Genomic DNA, 18303 nt, shown 5'->3' with positions numbered 1-18303 from the left:
AAGCGAAATGGCGGGTCGGCTGCGAAAGAGAGTGGCCGCTGCTGCGAGCGGGGGCCCTGGAGGCCGCTCCCTCCTGATGCAGAGCCTGCGCCGGGCCTGGCATGACAGGCGGCTGGTGCTGCTGGATCCCCGCTACACCCCGCTGGTGGCCGCCGTCCTGTGCCTGGCTGAGGTGCTGATCAATCTGTATGTGATCCAGCGAGTGCCCTGTGAGTCTGGGAGCGGAGTAGGGATGGGACTCGTTAGACAGTGACACGGGGACAAAGTTTGCCCCCCCCCCCCCCCCCCGCAGGTTCTGGCCTGGTTTGTAGAAACCTCCAACAATTATGAAAATTTTATATTTAAATCTTTTATTAAGGTATAAAAAGGGACAATATGCTGTGCAACTATTGTGTATAAATTACAAATAGAAAACAATAATAACGAGTAGCTATAATAACCCTCCTTCCCACCACCACCCTCTACCCTTCCAACCCCAACAATATCTGATTTCTACTACCCCAAGAAATCATAATTCACCCTGTTAAAATGTCCAGGGGTACAAAATACAACCCATTCTATATGCCCTGGTGAAGCACAAATATGCCCTATGGGCAGACTTATATGGTCTGTGCCAGAGCCGGTGGTTGGGGAGGCGGGACTGTTGGTTGGGATGCGGGGATAGTGCTGGGCAGACTTATGCGGTCTGTGCCCTGAAGAGCACAGGTACAAATCAAAGTAGGGTATACACAAAAAGTAGCACACATGAGTTGTCTTGTTGGACAGACTGGATGGACCATGCAGGTCTTTCTGCCGTCACCTACTATGTTACTATGTTACTATGAAACGAGGAGAAGGAGGCCTGAGTTGGTTGGTTGAGGGAGTGGGTTATAGGGTGAAGAGGAGGAGATGGTTTGGTAGTGAATTCGAGGTTGATCTTCTGCACTTTGTCGCGGAAGTAGTCAGCCAGTGATTGAGGAGAGAGTGAGGGGGGGTGGGGGCGGAGGGCACTTTGAGGAGGGAGTTAAGGGTGGCGAAGAGACGACGAGGGTTAGAGCTGAGGGAATTAGTCAGTTGGGTGTAATAGTCCTGTTTGGCGAGGAATAGGGAGGACTGGAAGGAGGATAGCATGAATTTGTAATGAATGAAATCTGTATGGGTGCGAGATTTCCTCCAGAGGCTTTCAGCTTCTCATATGTCTTATGGTGCAGGCCCCATATCAACTAGACAGAGTTCTGGTCACAGATATCCAAAAGTTGGGAATGAAAAGGAAATGTTGTTGTCAGGTGATTTCAGTCTACCAGATGTGGACTGGAGTATCCCATCTGCAGAATCAGAAACAGCAGAGAGAACATGGGTACCTTTCAAGAATCTCTACTCAGGAAAGAGTGCTCTACTCAGGAAAGAGTGATGGAATCCACAACGGAAGGAGCATCACTGGATCTAGTGTTCCCAATGGAGACAGTTCCATCAATATTCATAAGAACGTAAGAGTAGCCATACTGGGTCAGACCAATGGTCCATCTAGCCCAGTATCCCGTTTCCAATAGTGGCCTAACCAGGTCACAAGTATCTGACAGAAACCCAAATTGTCACAACATTCCATGCTACAAATCCCAGGACAAGCAGTTGCTTCCCCATGACTGTCTCAATAGTAGACTATGGACTTTTCCTCCAGGAACTTATCTAAACCTTTTTTAAACCCAGATATTCTAACCACTGTTACTACGTCCTCTGGCAAAGAGTTCCAGAGCTTAACTATTTGTTGACTGAAGAAATATTTCCTCCTATTTGTTTTAAAAGTATTTCCATGTAACTTCCTTCAGTGTCCCCTAGTCTTTGTACTTTTGGAATGAGTTAAAAATCGATTTACTTCTACTTCTTCTACACCACACAGGATTTTGTAGACCTCAATCATATCTCCCCTCATCTATCTCTTTTCCAAGCTGAAGAGCCCTAACCTCCTTAACCTTTCCTCATATGGAAGGAGTTCCATCCTCTTTATCATTTTGAACACCAACTTTTTCTAATTCTGCTATGTCTTTTTTTAGATATGGTGACCAGAACTAATCGCAGTACTCAAAGTGAGGTCGATTCATGGAGCGATACAAAGGCATTATAAATTTTTGGTCTTATTCACCATCCCTTTCCTAATAATTCCTAGCATCCTGTTTGCCTTTTTGGCCGCCGCTGCCGCACTTTGAGCAGAAGATTTCAGTGTATTATCTACAATGATACCTAGATCTTTTTGTGAGCCCTAGCATCAGGTAACTATGATTCAGATTATTCTTTCCACTGTACATCACCTTGCATTTGTCCACATTAAACTTCATCTGCCATTTGGATGCCCAGTCTTCCAATTTCCTAAGGTCTTCCTGCAATATTTCATAATCCGCATGTGTTTTAACAGCATTGAATAGTTTTATGTCATCTGCAAATTTAATCACCTCACTCGTCATTCCGATTTCTATATCATTTATAGATATGTTAAATAGCACTGGTCCCAGTACTGATCCCTGTGGCACTCCACCTTCCTCCATTGAACGTAATGGCCATTTAACTCTACCCTCTGTTTTCTGTCCAATATCCAATTCCTAATCCACACCAGAACCTTGCCTCCTATCCACGACTGTCTTTTAATTTTCTCAGGAGCCTCTCCTGAGGAACTTTATCAAAAGATTTCTAAACACAAGAACAACAATTTCATGCTTGAGTTCTTTGAGTATCCTTGGATGTATGCTGTCCAGTCCAGGTGATTTACTACTCTTTAATTTGTCGATTTGGCTCAGTACATCTTCTAGGTTCACCAAGATTTCTTTCAGTTCCTCCACATCATCACCATTGAAAACCATTTCCGGTACAGGCAGATCTCTTACAAATTCTTCCAGAAAGACTGAAGCAAAGAATTCATTCATTCCCCACTATGGCCTTGCCCTCCCTGAGTGCCTGTTTTGCTCCTTCGTGATCTAACGGTTTCATGGATTCCCTCACAGGCTTTCTGCTTCTGATGTACCTGAAAAAGTTGTTACTGTGAGTTTTAGCCTCTGCGGTAAGTTTCTCTTCATATTCTCTTTTCGCCTTCTTTATTAATGCTTTACATCTGACTTGCCAGCACTTATGTTGCTTCTTATTTTTTTCATTTGGGTCCTTTTTCCATTCTTTGAAGGACAGTCTTTTGGCTGTAAAAGCCTCTTTCACTTCACCTTTTAACCATGCAGGCTGTCATTTTCTCTTCTTTTCAACTTTGCAAATACGTGGAATGCATCTGGTCTGGGCTTCCAGGAAGGTATTTTTAAACAACTTCCATGCCTGATATTGTGTCCTAACCTTTTCAGTTGAACCTTTTAACTTCTTTTTAACCATTTTCCTCATTTTATTATAGTCGCCCGTTTGAAAATTAAATGCAGATACAATAGGCTTCCTGTATGGGCTCATCCTAGATAGTAGCTCAGACTTGATCATGTTATGATCACTGTTTCCCAGGAGACCCAGAACTGCCACCTCTTGCACCTGCCACCAAGGACCAGATCGAAAATGGCTCCCCCTCTTGTCGGTTCCTGGACCAGTTGCTCCAAGAAGCAGTCGTTTATTACATCTGGAAATTTTATCTCCCTGGCACTCCCTGATGTAACATTTATCCATTCAGTTATGGGGTAGTTGAAATACCCATTATTATAATTTTACCCAATTTGCCAGCTTTCTTAATTTATGTAAACATTTATTCATCTGTCTGTTTGTTCTGTCCTGGCAGACGGTAGTACAGCCCTACAAGAATACTCCTTCTATCCATAATGATTCCATCTGTTTCATGTGGAATGTTTATTTTATTTGACTCAATTCCCTCTTTAACATATAGCACCCCCCCCTTTGATCCTTTCTATCATTGCAATACAATTTGTACCCTGTTAACACAGTGTCTCATTGATTGTCCTCTTTCCACCAAGTCTCTGAGATGCCTATTATATCTACCTCATCATTTAGTGCTATATATTCTAACTCTCCCATCTTATTTTTTAGGCTTCTAGCATTTGTATGCAGGCACTTCAAATTGTGTTTTTTCCTTGCATCTACAAGCTGCTTAGAAGTTTAAGGGGATAATGTGCATCCTTTATCCTGCTCTCTCATTAAGCACACCTGGCTTATTTTCAGCAGTCTTGAAATCTCTCTGCTGGGATTCCCTTCAAGAATACTCCACACTGAACCATGCGCTTCTGGGTGACTGTCGGCTTCCCCCCCCCCCCCCCCCCCCTCTCCCATGCCATTCTAGTTTAAAAGCCGCTCTTTCTCCTTTTAAAAGTTAGTGCCGGCAGCCTGGTTCCATCCCGGTTTCTGAAAATGCTACCCTGGAGGATCTGGACTTCATTTTTCTACCTAAGAGCCTAAATTTGGCTTCCAGAACTTCCCTCCCACATTTTCCTTTGTCATAGGTATCTTTTGTAATGTGATCTGCATTGAACCCTAAGGTATATGGTGGAATATAATTTTTTGTTGTTAATGTTATTGCTCAGACATGCCTTGCTGAACATGTGCTGGCTGCTGGAACTTATGCGAGTCTCGGTCAATATTCAACAGGGAACTGAGGAACTGAGTTCGATTCCCACTTCAGGCACAGGCAGCTCCTTGTGACTCTGGGCAAGTCACTTAACCCTCCATTGCCCCATGTAAGCCGCATTGAGCCTGCCATGAGTGGGAAAGCGCAGGGTACAAATGTAACAAAAATAAAATAGATACTATTGGAGATTCTACATGGAATGTTGCTACTATTGGAGATTCTACATGGAATGTTGCTACTATTGGAGATTCTACATGGAATGTTGCTACTATTGGAGATTCTACATGGAATGTTGCTGCTATTGGAGATTCTACATGGAATGTTGCTCTTCCACTAGCAACATTCCATGTAGAAGCCTTCGCGGCCACATTGGTGATCTGCAAGGGCCGACTTCTACATGGAATGTTGCTAGTAGAATAGCAACATTCCATGTAGAATCTCAAATAGTAGCAACAGTGGAGGAGTGGCCTAGTGGTTAGGGTGGTGGACTTTGGTCCTGGGGAACTGAGGAACTGAGTTTGATTCCCACTTCAGGCACAGGCAGCTCCTTGTGACTCTGCGCAAGTCACTTAACCCTCCATTGCCCCATATAAGCCACATTGAGCCTGCCATGAGTGGGAAAGCGTGGGGTACAAATGTAACAAAAAAAAAAGGGGGGGTCCAGTAATTCTCCACACACACCCCACAACCCCTTCCTCCTGATTCTGAGGTTTTCGGTTTCTGCTGAAATCCGTTCTTTGGTTTTGGCTGAAACCGAAGTCAAAGGCAAAAGCAGCCTGGCCCTGACCCCAAAACAGCATGCAGTCTCCCACCACCACCACACACAGCCTCCCTTCCCCCCCCTTCGCCACCGCCACCACCGCTGCACATATCCTTCATTCCCTCACCCCCCCCCCCACCACCACCACCACACTACCACTGCACATAGCCTCCCCTGAGCCTACCTTGTGGTCTAGTGGCCTAACCAGTATAGAACCAAGTCACAGTTGCTCCTTCCCTTGCTGTCTCTGTTGCCAAAATGTCAGTTCAGACCTTCAGTGGCAGTTTTGGCAGCAGACACAGCAGGGGCAGGAGCAACTGTGAATCACTCCTGCCCTGGTTAGGCCACTAGACCACCAAAGTGTCTCAGATAGGCCCTGGGAGATCATCAGTGTTTTTGTTCTTGAGGGGGGGGGGGGGGAGTTTTGGTTTCAGTCAAAACAAAATATGGCTGAATTAAAATTTTGGGCCGGTTTTGGCACCAAAGCCAAAAAACAAATTTTGGTTGGCTTCTAGAACAGACCCCCTTCCTGAAAAACCCCAATAGCAGACCCCCCTTCTGTCACTGCCCCAGAATCCTTCTCTCACCCAAGCTCCTGTGGGCCCTCCCCCACCCTAGCCAGGCCTGTTTTAAGCTCCCTGGTGGTCCAGTGGGGTAGATTAGCCAGCGTCCATGTGAACTACCATCTTTGTTGAAGTGGTTGTGCTGAGCCCCAGCTGTGGGTTCAGACTTTCTCTTCTCCTCCCTCTGCCTCATTCCTGGAAGGAAGACCTGGACCTCCCCATGCAAGGCCCCTTTTAGTTCCATCCAAATCAGAAAGGGGTCTCTTTATGCCCAGTGACTGGCAGGCAAGTCCTGCCTCCATTGCCTCATAACGCAAGTCAGGTCTAAGTTAGAAGCAGAAACTCCAGAATGGACATAGAGAGTGGTGTCTGAAGCTTCTGATCACAGAATTATATCAAAGCTCTCTTCTGAATACAAACTTTGAATGATTGAATTGTCTGAGGTAGAAATGCCAACTTTTAACACTACAAAACCAAACACACCCAACAGCAAACAAACATTTAACCAAAAGCGCTGACACCTCAGCATTGACTCGTTTCACAGGAGCCTCTCACTCATGGCTCACCAGCCTCTTCATTGGGTCAGCAACTTGTGAGGAGTGGAGGAGTGGCCTAGTGGTTAGAGCACCAGTCTTGATATCCAGAGGTGGCTGGGTCAAATCCCGCTGCTGCTCCTTGTGATCTTGGGCAAGTCACTTAACCCTCCATTGCCTCAGGTACAAATTTAGATTGTGAGCCCTCCTGGGACAGAGAAATATCCAGAGTACCTGAATGTAACTCACCTTGAGCTACTACTGAAACATGTATGAGCAAAATCCAAATAAATAGTAAACATGCCTTAGCTTGCTCTTATGAAAACATTTTTTTAACCACTGACATCACATGGTCTTCCACAGTCAAAGCATCGTCCAATTTAATCCCTAGATGGATTTTCTGATCCTTGAAACTCAGACACAGGATTTGCATCGTCCTGCTCTGTTCTGCTTATCTTTGCATCTTAAGATATGGTGGATAAGGAATGGAGTGAAGCGGGAGTGTTACCCAGTGCAGTTTATCCACACACTGGCATTTTGCTCACTTACACAAGCCCTGGACACACCCTCTACAAATAAATCCCTTGTGTCTCTTATCAGTCCCTTATCCATTCAAATATTAAGAAAACAATGAAAGTGAAAAGTAGAACTGAACAAAAATATCCAGTTTGTTCCTTGGCCTTTGCCTCTTTACTGATAAGGTCTAGAGCTGAAGGTGGTGTAACTGAGACGCTGATGTAAGCAGTGCATGGAGGTTCAGCATGTGCTGAAAAAAGTACTGTCTAATGGCTAATTACTGGGCCAGAACTACACAGTCAGCCACAAGAAGTGTATATGGAGACAGTGTTTATTGTGAACCTGACAGGGCCCATGTTTCGGCAAGTTGCCTGCATCAAGGGTTATTTAATGGTCTTGCTGTCAACACATAAACCCAATACTTACAATAGTGGAAACCACAGGTTAATGACTTTATACAAATTACTGCAGAATTGTGCACTGAGAGAAACTGCACACACCACCTCACTAACGTACTGCTATGCTGTACATTGGACAGAAGCCTTTTTCTATTTTCCTTGTATGTGCCTGAGCTAATGTTGAACACATTAGAAGAACAATTAGAAAAGATTCAAAGAATGATAAAGGGAATGAATTCCTCTCATATGAGGAAAGGCTAAAGAGTTTAGGGCTCTTCAGCTTGGAAAAGAGACGGATGAGGGGGATATGATTGGGGTCTACAAATTCCTGAGTGGTGTAAAACGAGTAGAAGTAAATTGATTTTTTACTCTTTCAAAACGTACAAAGACCAGGGGACACTCAATCAATTAAATTACATGGTAATATTTTAAAAACAAATAGGAAGAAATATTTTTCACTCAAAGAATAGTTAAGCTCTGGAACTCTTCGGAGGATGTGGTAACAGCGGTTAGTGTTTCTGGTTTTAAAAAAGGTTTGGACAAGTTCCTGGAGGAAACGTCCATAGTCTATAATTGAGATGGACATGGGGGAAGCCACTACTTGCCCTGGGATTGGTAGCAAGAATCTTGCTACTATTTGGGTTTCCATGGCAAAAACAGCTATAGGAGCGGAAATCACGTGGCAACATTATCACTGAATTCACTAAACACTATGTTTATTATTGTAAAGGTCACTATTAAAAAATGTCTTGGCAAGACAGACAGGCATCAGATGTTACCAGTAAAATGAGCTATAGGACCTCCTATACCTCACAGCTATTCCAGATCCCAGCTCTCAAGCTTGCATGAATCATTTGCCTCAATTGTCTCTCTCATTTTTTACATAACACCATATTGCAAAAAATATGTCAATTATTTTTTGTAACAGTGGCCAATCTGACCTGGATTGGCCACTGTTGGAAGCAGGATACTGGGGGGTGTTTTACTAAGGCGCACAAGGGCATTTAGCGTGCACTAAAAATAGATGCGCGCTAAATGCTAGAAACGCCAATGTATTCCTATGGGTGTCTCTAGCATTTAGTGCGTTCCTATTTTTAGCACGTGCTAAAAACGCTAGCGCACTTTAGTAAAAGACCGCCTCAAAGAACAAAATGACAGAGTATATTCAAAAGCATGGATTAATGAGACATGCAACTTGGGTTTAGTAAAGGGAAATCTTGCCTCACCAATCTACTACATTCCTTTGAAGGGGTGAACAAACGTGGATAAAGGTGAGCCGGTTGATATTGTGTATCTGGATTTTCAGAAGGCATTTGGAAAGTCATGGGATAGGAGGTAGTGTCTGATTGTGGATTAAAAACTGGTTAAAAGATAGAAAACAGAGAGTAGGGTTAAGTGGTCATTATTCTCAATGGAGAAGGGTAGACAGTGGGGTTCCCCAGTGGTTTGTACTAGGTCTACTGCTTTTTTAAACATATTTATAAATGTTCTGGGGGTGGGAATAAATTTGCTGATGACACAAAGTTATTCAAAGCTGTTAAATCGCAAGGGGATTGTGGAAAATTGTAAGGGGACCTTATGAGACTGGGAGACTGATGGCAGATGACATTTAATGTGAGCAAGTGTAAAGTGATGCATGTGGGAAAGAGGAACCCGAGCTATAGCTACGTAATGCAAGGTTCCACATTAGGATGGAAGAAACGAGAGGCAGATGAGTAAACTCTGAATAGAATCTCTAGTGACAGTCATTTTCAAATCCATCTCCATTGGTGAAAAAATGCTTTTTGTGCAGAAATAGAATTTTACACCACTTCCTGCGTGATATGGGAGTAAAAGGACAGCATAGAAGTTATAGCCTGTATAGAAGTGGAGGTGTTCACGGGGTCAGAATTTTCACTTATATACAAGCGTTTAAAAATTCAAGCATATGTATGTAAATGAACTTTTTGAAAATTGTGCATTCCCAGGAGCAGATATAAGTGTAAAAGCAGTGCATTTCTGGGGCAAATTCCAAAGTAAAACTTTGTGAATTCTTTTTCTATGAAAACGTGGCAAATTCCACAGGGAGCAACACTTGTATTTTTATCCAAGCACAGTTTTTAAATTACCAACTTAATAACCATGAGAGCAACTGGGCAATCTTGGCTGGCCAAGAGCTGTTTACATACCAACAAGTCTTTTACTGCACTACAAGCCCCTCTCCATCTCTGACCTACATGGCAGAAACATTCTCATCCCTCACACCACCATCAGTTACTCCCTGTGACCTACACCCCAAAACCTTTCCACCTCACACACTGCCACCCAACAAACCCTGTGACCTATACCCCAAAACCTTCCAACCTCACACTGCCAACCAGAACTCCCTGTGACCTACACCCCAAAACCTTCCACCTCACATACTGTTACCAAACACTCCCTGTGACCTATCCCCCAAAAGCTTCCCACCTCCACACTGCCACCCAGCACTCTTTGTGACCTACACCCCAAACTCTTCACACCTCACACACTGCCACCCAACACTTCCTGTGACCTACCCCACAAAATCTTCCCACCTCACACACTGCCAACCAGCACTATGACCTACACCCCAAAACTTTCCCACCTCACAATCCCTGTGACCTACACCCCAAAACCTTCCCACCTCACACACTAGTGTAAGTTTATTTATTTGGATTTTGCTCACACCTTTTTCAGTAGTAGCTCAAGGTGAGCCCTGGGGGGCTTACAATCTAATTTTGTACCTGAGGCAATGGAGGGTCAAGTGACTTGCCAAGATCACAAGAACAGCAGTGGGATTTGAACTGGGCACTTCTGGACATGAAGACTGTGGCTCTAACCACTAGGTCACTCCACCATTAGACCACTCCTCCTCCATAAATGGTTTCTCTCCTGTGTGGTTCATTTGGTGCCTTTTTAGATGTGAAAGCTGAGTAAAGCTTTTCTTACACTCAGAACATATAAAAGGTTTCTCTCCAGAGTGGATAATTTGTGTGGCTGTTATGCACATGGATGTGTACTTTGTGACTCCTCCTTGAACACCCCTACATCCAGGTTGAGTACACACAGGCGTCTACTTTTCATAGCACGCACTTTACACACGGTTATTAGTATATATGTGTGAAAAATCGTTTATACACTGGCCCCTTTAGGGTGAAGTTGTGTAACTGACCTGCCTCCATTTGGATGCACTAAATTTCCTGTATAGAGTCCCTGTGTAACCAGCAGGGGCGTAGCCAGATGGGCAATTTTGGGTGGGCCTGAGCCTAAGGTGGATGGGCATGGAATTCCCCCCCCCCCCCCGGCCCCCCTCTGGTTTGCTCCTCTCCCCATCCCCCCTTGCCCACAAACCCCAATTATTAAATACTTGAGCTGGCGGGGATACCCAAACCCTGCCAGCTGAATATTTCCTCCTCCTTGAGCAGCCAGCACTCTTCCAAACGGCAGCCGGCAGCACTTGCCTCAGACTGATGCTGCTGCCGATAGGCTGTGCATGCTCAGTGCTTTTACATGTGTGAAAACTGAGGATGTGCAGAAGGGCTGGTCTCAGCGTCAGCTCAAGGAAAGTGCTGCTGGCTGCCCAAGAAGAGAAAATCTTCAGCTGGCAAGGTTTGGGGATCCCAACCAGCCACAGCAAGAGTGTCACAATTTTGGATGGGCCTGAGTCCAAAGTGGGTGGGCCCAGGCCCACCTGTGGCTACGCCACTGGTAACCAGGAATTCACATGCCAAACATTTAGGTGCTCAAAGTGTCATAGTGTGAAGAGTTTCAGTGTCTGGTAACCAGAGCTGATATTGTGATGTCATAATGCTTCATTCCACCAATAAGAGCCAACCTCATCAGTGATGTCACAATGGCTTGACTGTCCTATACTTGGCTCAGTTCTGATAGTGTGATGTCATTCCACCAATAAGAACCAACCTCATCAGTGATGTCACAATGGCACACTCTTACTACATACAGCAGTGATTTTGATTTCTAGAGACATTTCTTTTTTTTTTCTTTAAAGGGGGAAAATATCAATGTGGGCTGCCGTTAAGACATGTTATTTTACTTCTAACTCGTGCTATTTTAGCACAGGTCTTATTTTATGGAATGTGACTGCTGGTCAAAATTCTGGTGTGTAGCAGTTTGTTTTTTTGTATGACTGTTCTTCTGTAAATGTTTGTTTTTTCTGTCCTATCTGAAATTGGCATTCCTTTCTGATTTTATGTACCAATTTATTTATTTATTGCATTTATACCCCGCTCTTTCCCACTCGATAGCAGGTTCAGTGCGGCTTACATAGTATGGGTTACAGAGTATCATAGAGATAACACAGTTGTAGGATAGTAGAATTATGGTGTGGATGTATAGAGTAGGACAAGAGGAAGAGATGTGGGGGGAAGGATTGAGGTATAGGTAATATTAGTGATGTGGATTAGGTTGGATTAGAACCCTTTTTAAATTGGTATTTTGTGGTATAACAAGTTTTTAATAGGCATAAACATAATTGGGGTTAATCGTAAAATTATGTCTGAATAGTAGCCTATGTTGAGCTCCCCCCCCCCCCCCCAGTGCTCTAGTGTGATATGTTTGATGCATAAGCACTGAGTGCAGGGTTTTGTATTATTTCACAAAAAGCCTGATTGTGCAGGAAGTGTGTGTTGCTGTCACTGAGGTGACAATACTGCTGGAATATTTTGGTACTGAATGCAGGCTCCCCCCTCCCTTGCTGCCTCACCAGATTATGGTGGAAAGGTGGCAGGATTTGATCCCAGTGTCCTTCAGCCCTCCTGCTCTACAGCATTGACAGTTTGCTCACGTCCTGAGCCATCTAAGGCTGACCTGATTTTCTGCCAGATACTCTCCAGGCATTTTTCTGTTTTTAACCCCTAAATGTTCTCTGCTGTCATCTGTTGCATGTAGAATTTGAGGTCTGTTTCTGGAGCAGTGAGTCATGGCAGGACTATCTATAATCAAATATTTTCATCTTCAGTTCTTGAGAAATTATCTTTCTACATCCTTCTGTTTTATCTCCCTTTCACCATTCAGTCTTACGCCACACTCCTCCTCCCCCCCTCTCAGATTCAGGAATCTCTATTGACCCAAAAACTTTTATACAGAGGGAGGGGCAATTGTCAAAGCCATTTGCATGGCTAAAACTGCAGTTTACCATAGTAATAGTGGGTTTGAAAATTGGTCACCTTCAATGTTAGTAAAATTGCCTATGTCGTGGTGGGCAACCTTTGTACAGAGAGGGTTGCATGAATGTTAGAACTACTCCTAGCAGGTCACAACATTACGCAATGTTGGAACTGGAAATGTACAGAGCTCCATAGACCCTCTGTGATAAATAAGTAAAAATTTAACAAAAAAATGCTGGAAACAAATCGCTAGAGTGGCTATTCTGAAAATATTTGTGAAATACAGTATTTAAAAGTGCCAAAACTCTGGTTAATGGTGTTTTCTGTATCTACTTCCCATGGTCTTGCAGGGCACATAAAATTCACCCCTAATACCTGCCCTCGGATGTTCTAGGTATATAAAAAAATTGTCAACCCATACTCTAACGGTATAAGTAACCTTTACCCTTACTGTTTTTGTGCCATGTCCTGTTCTAAATCTTGATTGATAACCAGCATAATTCCCCAGTTTGTTCCAATCAATCTTCAATTTGATGATAACATAATTTCTCTATTGCCTTTCTGAAAACCGGTTGGTAACGTACAGACAACCCAGGGTAGATACCCTGAAAGGTGTGGATAACACAAGGAGGGCTCTAGAAAAGCTTAAAGAATGGCCTAGAATTTGACAGCTAGGATTTATTGCTAAAAAAAAAAATGCAGGGCTGTGTATTTGGGCTGCTAAAACCTGAGGGAGTGGTACAGTATAGGGGCTGAAGAAATTCTGTGCATGAAAGAAGAGTGGGATTTGGGGGTGATTTGTATCTGATTAATTTAAAATGGTCAAACATGTTGAAAGAGCAATGACAAAAGCCAGAAGGATGCTTCATGCATAACGAGAGGAATAGCCAGTAGGGAAAAGGAGGTGCTCGTGCCTCGGTATAAGTCAACAGTGAGAAGGCAATTGGAGGACTGTGTATACTTCTAGAGACCACACATAGAGGGGCATAATCGACCAGAAACGCCTATCTCCATGGGCGTTAATCTCCGAGAACGGGTCCGTGAAGGGGCGGAGTGAACCGTATTTTTTAAAAAAAATAGACGCCCATGCTTTATTCGCCAAGGTGTGAGCTGGGCGTTTTTGCTTTTCACCGATAATGGAAAATGAAATCGCCCAGCTCAAAAACGAATAAATGCAAGGCATTTGTTCGTGGGAGGGGCCAGGATTCATAGTGCACTGGTCCCCCTCACATGCCAGGACACCAACCGGGCACCCTAGGGGGCACTTTTACAAAAACAAAAAAAAAGGTAAAAGAGCTCCCAGGTGCATAGCACCCTTCCCTTGGGTGTTGAGCCCCCCAAATCCCCCTCAAAACCCACTGCCCACAAGTCTACACCAGTACTATAGCCCTAAGCGGTGAAGGGGGGCACCTACATGTGGGTACAGGGGGTTTGGGGGGGGTTGGACGACTAGTAGCATTAAGCAGCACAATTGTAACAGGTAGGGGGGGGATGGGCCTGGGTCCACCTGCCTGACGTCCACTGCACCCCCTAACAACTGTTCCAGGGACCTGCATACTGCTGCTTGGGAGGAGGGTATGACATTTGAGGGTGAAAGTAAAAAGTTGTGAAACATCATTTGTTGTGGTGGGAGGGGTTAGTGACCACTGGGGGAGTCAGGGGAGGTCATCCCCGACTCCCTCTGGGGGTCATCTGGTCATTTAGGGCACTTTTTGGGGCCTTATTCGTCAAAAAACAGGGTCCAGGAAAAGTGCCCTAAATTCTAGCTACAAACGCATCCATTATCGGCGAAGGGCGCCCATCTCTGTTCGGGTGATAACCACGCCCCAGTTCCGCCTTCACCACGCCTCCGACACTCCCCCGTCAACTTTGTCCGCATCCGCGACGGAGTGCAGTTGAAAGCGTCCAAAGTTCGGCTTTCGATTATGCCGCTTTATTTGTTTTTGTGAGAGGAACGCCCATCTCCCGATTTAGGTCGGAACTTGGGCGTTATTCTCGTTCGATTATAAGCAGGATAGTAATATAGTAACATAGTAGACGACGGCAGAAAAAGACCTGCATGGTCCATCCAGTCTGCCCAACAAGATAAACTCATATGTGTATACCTTACCTTGATTTGTACCTGCCTTTTTCAGGGCACAGACCGTATAAGTCTGCCCTCCACTATCCTCGCCTCCCAACTACCAACCTCTCTTCCCCCACCTGCTCCGCCACCCAATTTTTGGCTAAGCTTCTGAGGATCCATTCCTACTGAAGCTTAGAAAATATAAGAAAATATAGAAAATATAAGCCAAACTGAGTCGGTCCACAGGTGACTTTCATAAAATTACTCTCCAAGAAATCATGAGACAAGCATGGAGAATCTCTGAAGGAGAGATGGATTGTAGAGCTTAGCAGTCGATGTGGATGGTCAAATGGATGTGTATAGCCTTTATTTATATTTCTACGAAAAAGGCCTACTATGGATATATGGGAAGGTAGGGACAAAACAGTGGTCCCCACTCTGAAATTCTAGTTGAAGACCTTTGCCCACCCTCCTGCTGTGGCTGTCCAGAAGAGGTAGAACAGTGTTATCCTTTGCTGTAGATCTTATTCCCTTGGGGGGTTACGATCTCTGGGCCTACGAGCAGTCATTTTGATGAGTGGAGAGTTCCTGTTTGGATTAGCCACTCTTTGCTCTTAGATTCTAACATTTGTTTTGATTAGTCTATGTCTTTTTGATTCATGCCTTCCTTCCTACCGTTTCCTTCCTGACAGATGTATGGTAGATACACTCAGGAGCTCGGGGTTTTTGCCAAGGAAGAAGCAGCTCGAATCCGGCAAACAGAAGAGCGAAGGCCTTTTGGGAGGGAGCTTGCCAGAGTCCCAGAATTCATTGAGTATGACGGGGGGCGATGCGCCAAGTGTAAAGGTAGAAAACGAGACACTCTCTTCATAGGGGAACATACTGTAGAATGGCCAATAACATTTTTAATTAACTGCAGTGGTTTCAGAGAGTCGGGGATGAGGGAGTGGGAGTGGAGAGGAGGGTGAGTACACTCAGAATGGGACATGTGGGAGTGGAGAGGAGGGTGAGTACACTCAGAATGGGACATGTGGGAGGGAATAGGAAGGTGAATTATCTCAGAGTGGGAGATGGGGAATGGAGAGAAGAGGAGAGGAGGGTGAGTACACTAAGAATGGGAGATGGGGGACTGGAGAGGAGGGTGAGTACACTCAGAATGGGACATGTGGGAGTGGAGAGGAGGGTGAGTACACTCAGAATGGGAGATGTGGGAGGGAATAGGAAGGTGAATTATCTCAGAGTGGGAGATGGGGAATGGAGAGAAGAGGAGAGGAGGGTGAGTACACTAAGAATGGGAGATGGGGGACTGGAGAGGAGGGTGAGTACACTCAGAATGGGACATGTGGGAGTGGAGAGGAGGGTGAGTACACTCAGAATGGGAGATGTGGGAGGGAATAGGAAGGTGAATTATCTCAGAGTGGGAGATGGGGAATGGAGAGAAGAGGAGAGGAGGGTGAGTACACTAAGAATGGGAGATGGGGGACTGGAGAGGAGGGTGAGTACACTCAGAATGGGACATGTGGGAGTGGAGAGGAGGGTGAGTACACTCAGAATGGGAGATGTGGGAGGGAATAGGAAGGTGAGTTATCTCAGAGTGGGAGATGGGGATTGGAGAGAAGAGGTGGGTGAGTACACTAAGAATGGGAGATCTGGAGAGGAGGGTGAGCACACTCGGAGATGGGGGACTGGAGAGGAGGGTGAGTACATTCAGAATGGGAAGTGTGGGAGTGGAGGGGAGAGTGAATATATGAACAGGAGGTGTGGGAGTGGAGAAGAGGGTGAGTACAGTCAGAATGGGAGATGTGGTAGTGGAGAGGAGGGCAAGTACACTCAGAATAGGAGGTGGAGGGGAGGGTGAATAAACTCTGAATGGGAAGTGTGGAGGGGAGGGTGAATATATGAACGGGAGGTGTGGGAGTGGACAGGAGGGCGAGTACACTCAGAATGGGAGATGTGGGAGAGGAGGGTGAGTACATTCAGAATGGGAGGTGTGGGAGTGGATAGGAGGGGGAATATACTTTGAATGGGAGATGGGGGAGTGGAGAAGAGGGTGAGTACATTCAGAATGGGAGGTGTGGGAGTGGAGGGGAAGGTGAATATACTCTGAATGGGAGTTGTGCGAGTGGAAAGGAGAGGATGGTGAGTACACTCAGAATGGGAGGTACGGGAGTGGAGGGGAGGGTGAATACACTGAACGGGAGGTGTGGGAGTGGAAGGGAGGGTGAATAAACTCAGAATGGGAGGTGTGGAGGGGAGGGTGAATATACTCGGAACAGGAGGTGTGGGAGTGGAAGGGAGGGTGAATATACTCGGAACAGGAGGTGTGGGAGTGGAAGGGAGGGTGAATATACGCAGAACAGGAGGTGTGGGAATAGAGGGGAGGGTGAATACACTCGGAATGCTTTGATTAAGGTCCACTTTCTGAGGAAATTCTATAAATAGCACTCAAAATTCAACGCAGTAAAATATTGGCGCAGAATGTATTCTATAATGGGCGTTGTGGGATCAGCACCTTTTATAGAATAGTACATAGCACCGGGATTTGCACTTAACTTTGGGCATGAAGAGTTAACTCCAACTGAAACCAGGTGTAAATCCCAGCATGCAGGTTGGACATGGATCCCCCAAATTCTATGACACTGTGTGCATTTTAAGGGAAAGTCCCTGGCTCACCATGCCCCTTCTATAGCCACACCCCGTTTGCAGATCCATGCAGAAACACAACTTCTGTACTATTCTTATACCCCCTCGAGTACTCTGTAGATAATTCTCTCTTATCCGTCCCCTTCTCCTCTACTGCTAATTCTAGACTCCGTTCCTTTTGTCTTGCTGCACCCCCACGCCTGGAATAGACTTCCCAAGCCTGTACGTCTAGCCCCATCTTAGACCGTTTTCAAGTCCAAACTCAAAGCCCACCTCTTTACCACTGCTTTTGACTCCTAACTCACTTGCCCTGTCATTTATCCTCACCTCTTTATTCCCTTACCCTTAATTGTTCTGTCTGTCTACCTGTCTTATCTAGATTGTAAGCTCTTTGAGCAGGGACTGTCTTTTATGTATGGTGTACAGTGCTGCGTATGCCTTGTAGCGCTATACAAATGATAAATAGTAGTAGTAGTACTATTCTATAAAGAGGTACATAAGATACCTTGTTGCAGCATCTTGCATCCATTAGAACACTTTTTTGTGTCAAGAATTGAGCATAGAAGTAGCACCTAACATTCGGCATCATACTTAGCATTTCCCCCTCTGTGCTCAGTTATACTTTTAAGCTTGCCAGCCTCTCTGGATGCCTGTAGCTTACCCTGAAACCACAGCACTTTAAGGAAAAGCTTCCAGAGTTTAATTGTTTTGTTTTTTTACTTTTAAATTTGCCAGCTCCTCTGCTTGCTTGTGGTTTATACCGGTTCCCAAAGTGTACACACTCTACTGGATTCTTCTGACCACTCCAGGCCGAATTTTCTCTGTTGTTCTCCCAGCATGTCCAGCACTGCAAATCCCAAAGAGAAAAGGAATCCAGCCCTGACTAAACTTCTTGAGTTCCCTTTCTCGAGCAGGGCTAGTCCATTTATCCTGTGTATATGTCCTTACACTGTTCTGCACTGAGGCCCTAAACTCCTGGAGGTTTATGAATTTGTCTTCTTATACTGAGAAGCACTGATCCCACCGCTGAACCATATGTGGTAGTATGGATTAGCAGCTTAGCCGCAAGGCCTCATAAGCTGCAGCAGACACAGGTTGCAGGTAAGAGTCAAACCACTTTATAAATGAACACAAAGGAAAATAGCCAACCCTGTTTCCTCACAGGCTT

General features: G+C 45.0%; 1 protein-coding gene across 1 annotated transcript in view; it reads left to right on the top strand.

The window, feature by feature from the left end:
* The window catches only part of CLCN2 (chloride voltage-gated channel 2), a 101682-nt gene that overhangs the window by 17864 nt on the left and 65515 nt on the right, over positions 1–18303 (top strand). The window contains exon 2 of the mRNA XM_030216501.1: positions 15185–15338. Coding sequence (XP_030072361.1) covers positions 15185–15338 — 154 coding nt within the window. The remainder of the gene's footprint in view (positions 1–15184; positions 15339–18303) is intronic.

Source organism: Microcaecilia unicolor, chromosome 10 (assembly GCF_901765095.1).
Source record: "Microcaecilia unicolor chromosome 10, aMicUni1.1, whole genome shotgun sequence".
In the NCBI taxonomy this organism is placed as follows: Eukaryota; Metazoa; Chordata; class Amphibia; order Gymnophiona; family Siphonopidae; genus Microcaecilia; species Microcaecilia unicolor.
The sequence above is the reverse complement of the archived record's forward strand: the minus strand, read 5'-3'. Positions and strand labels throughout refer to the sequence as shown.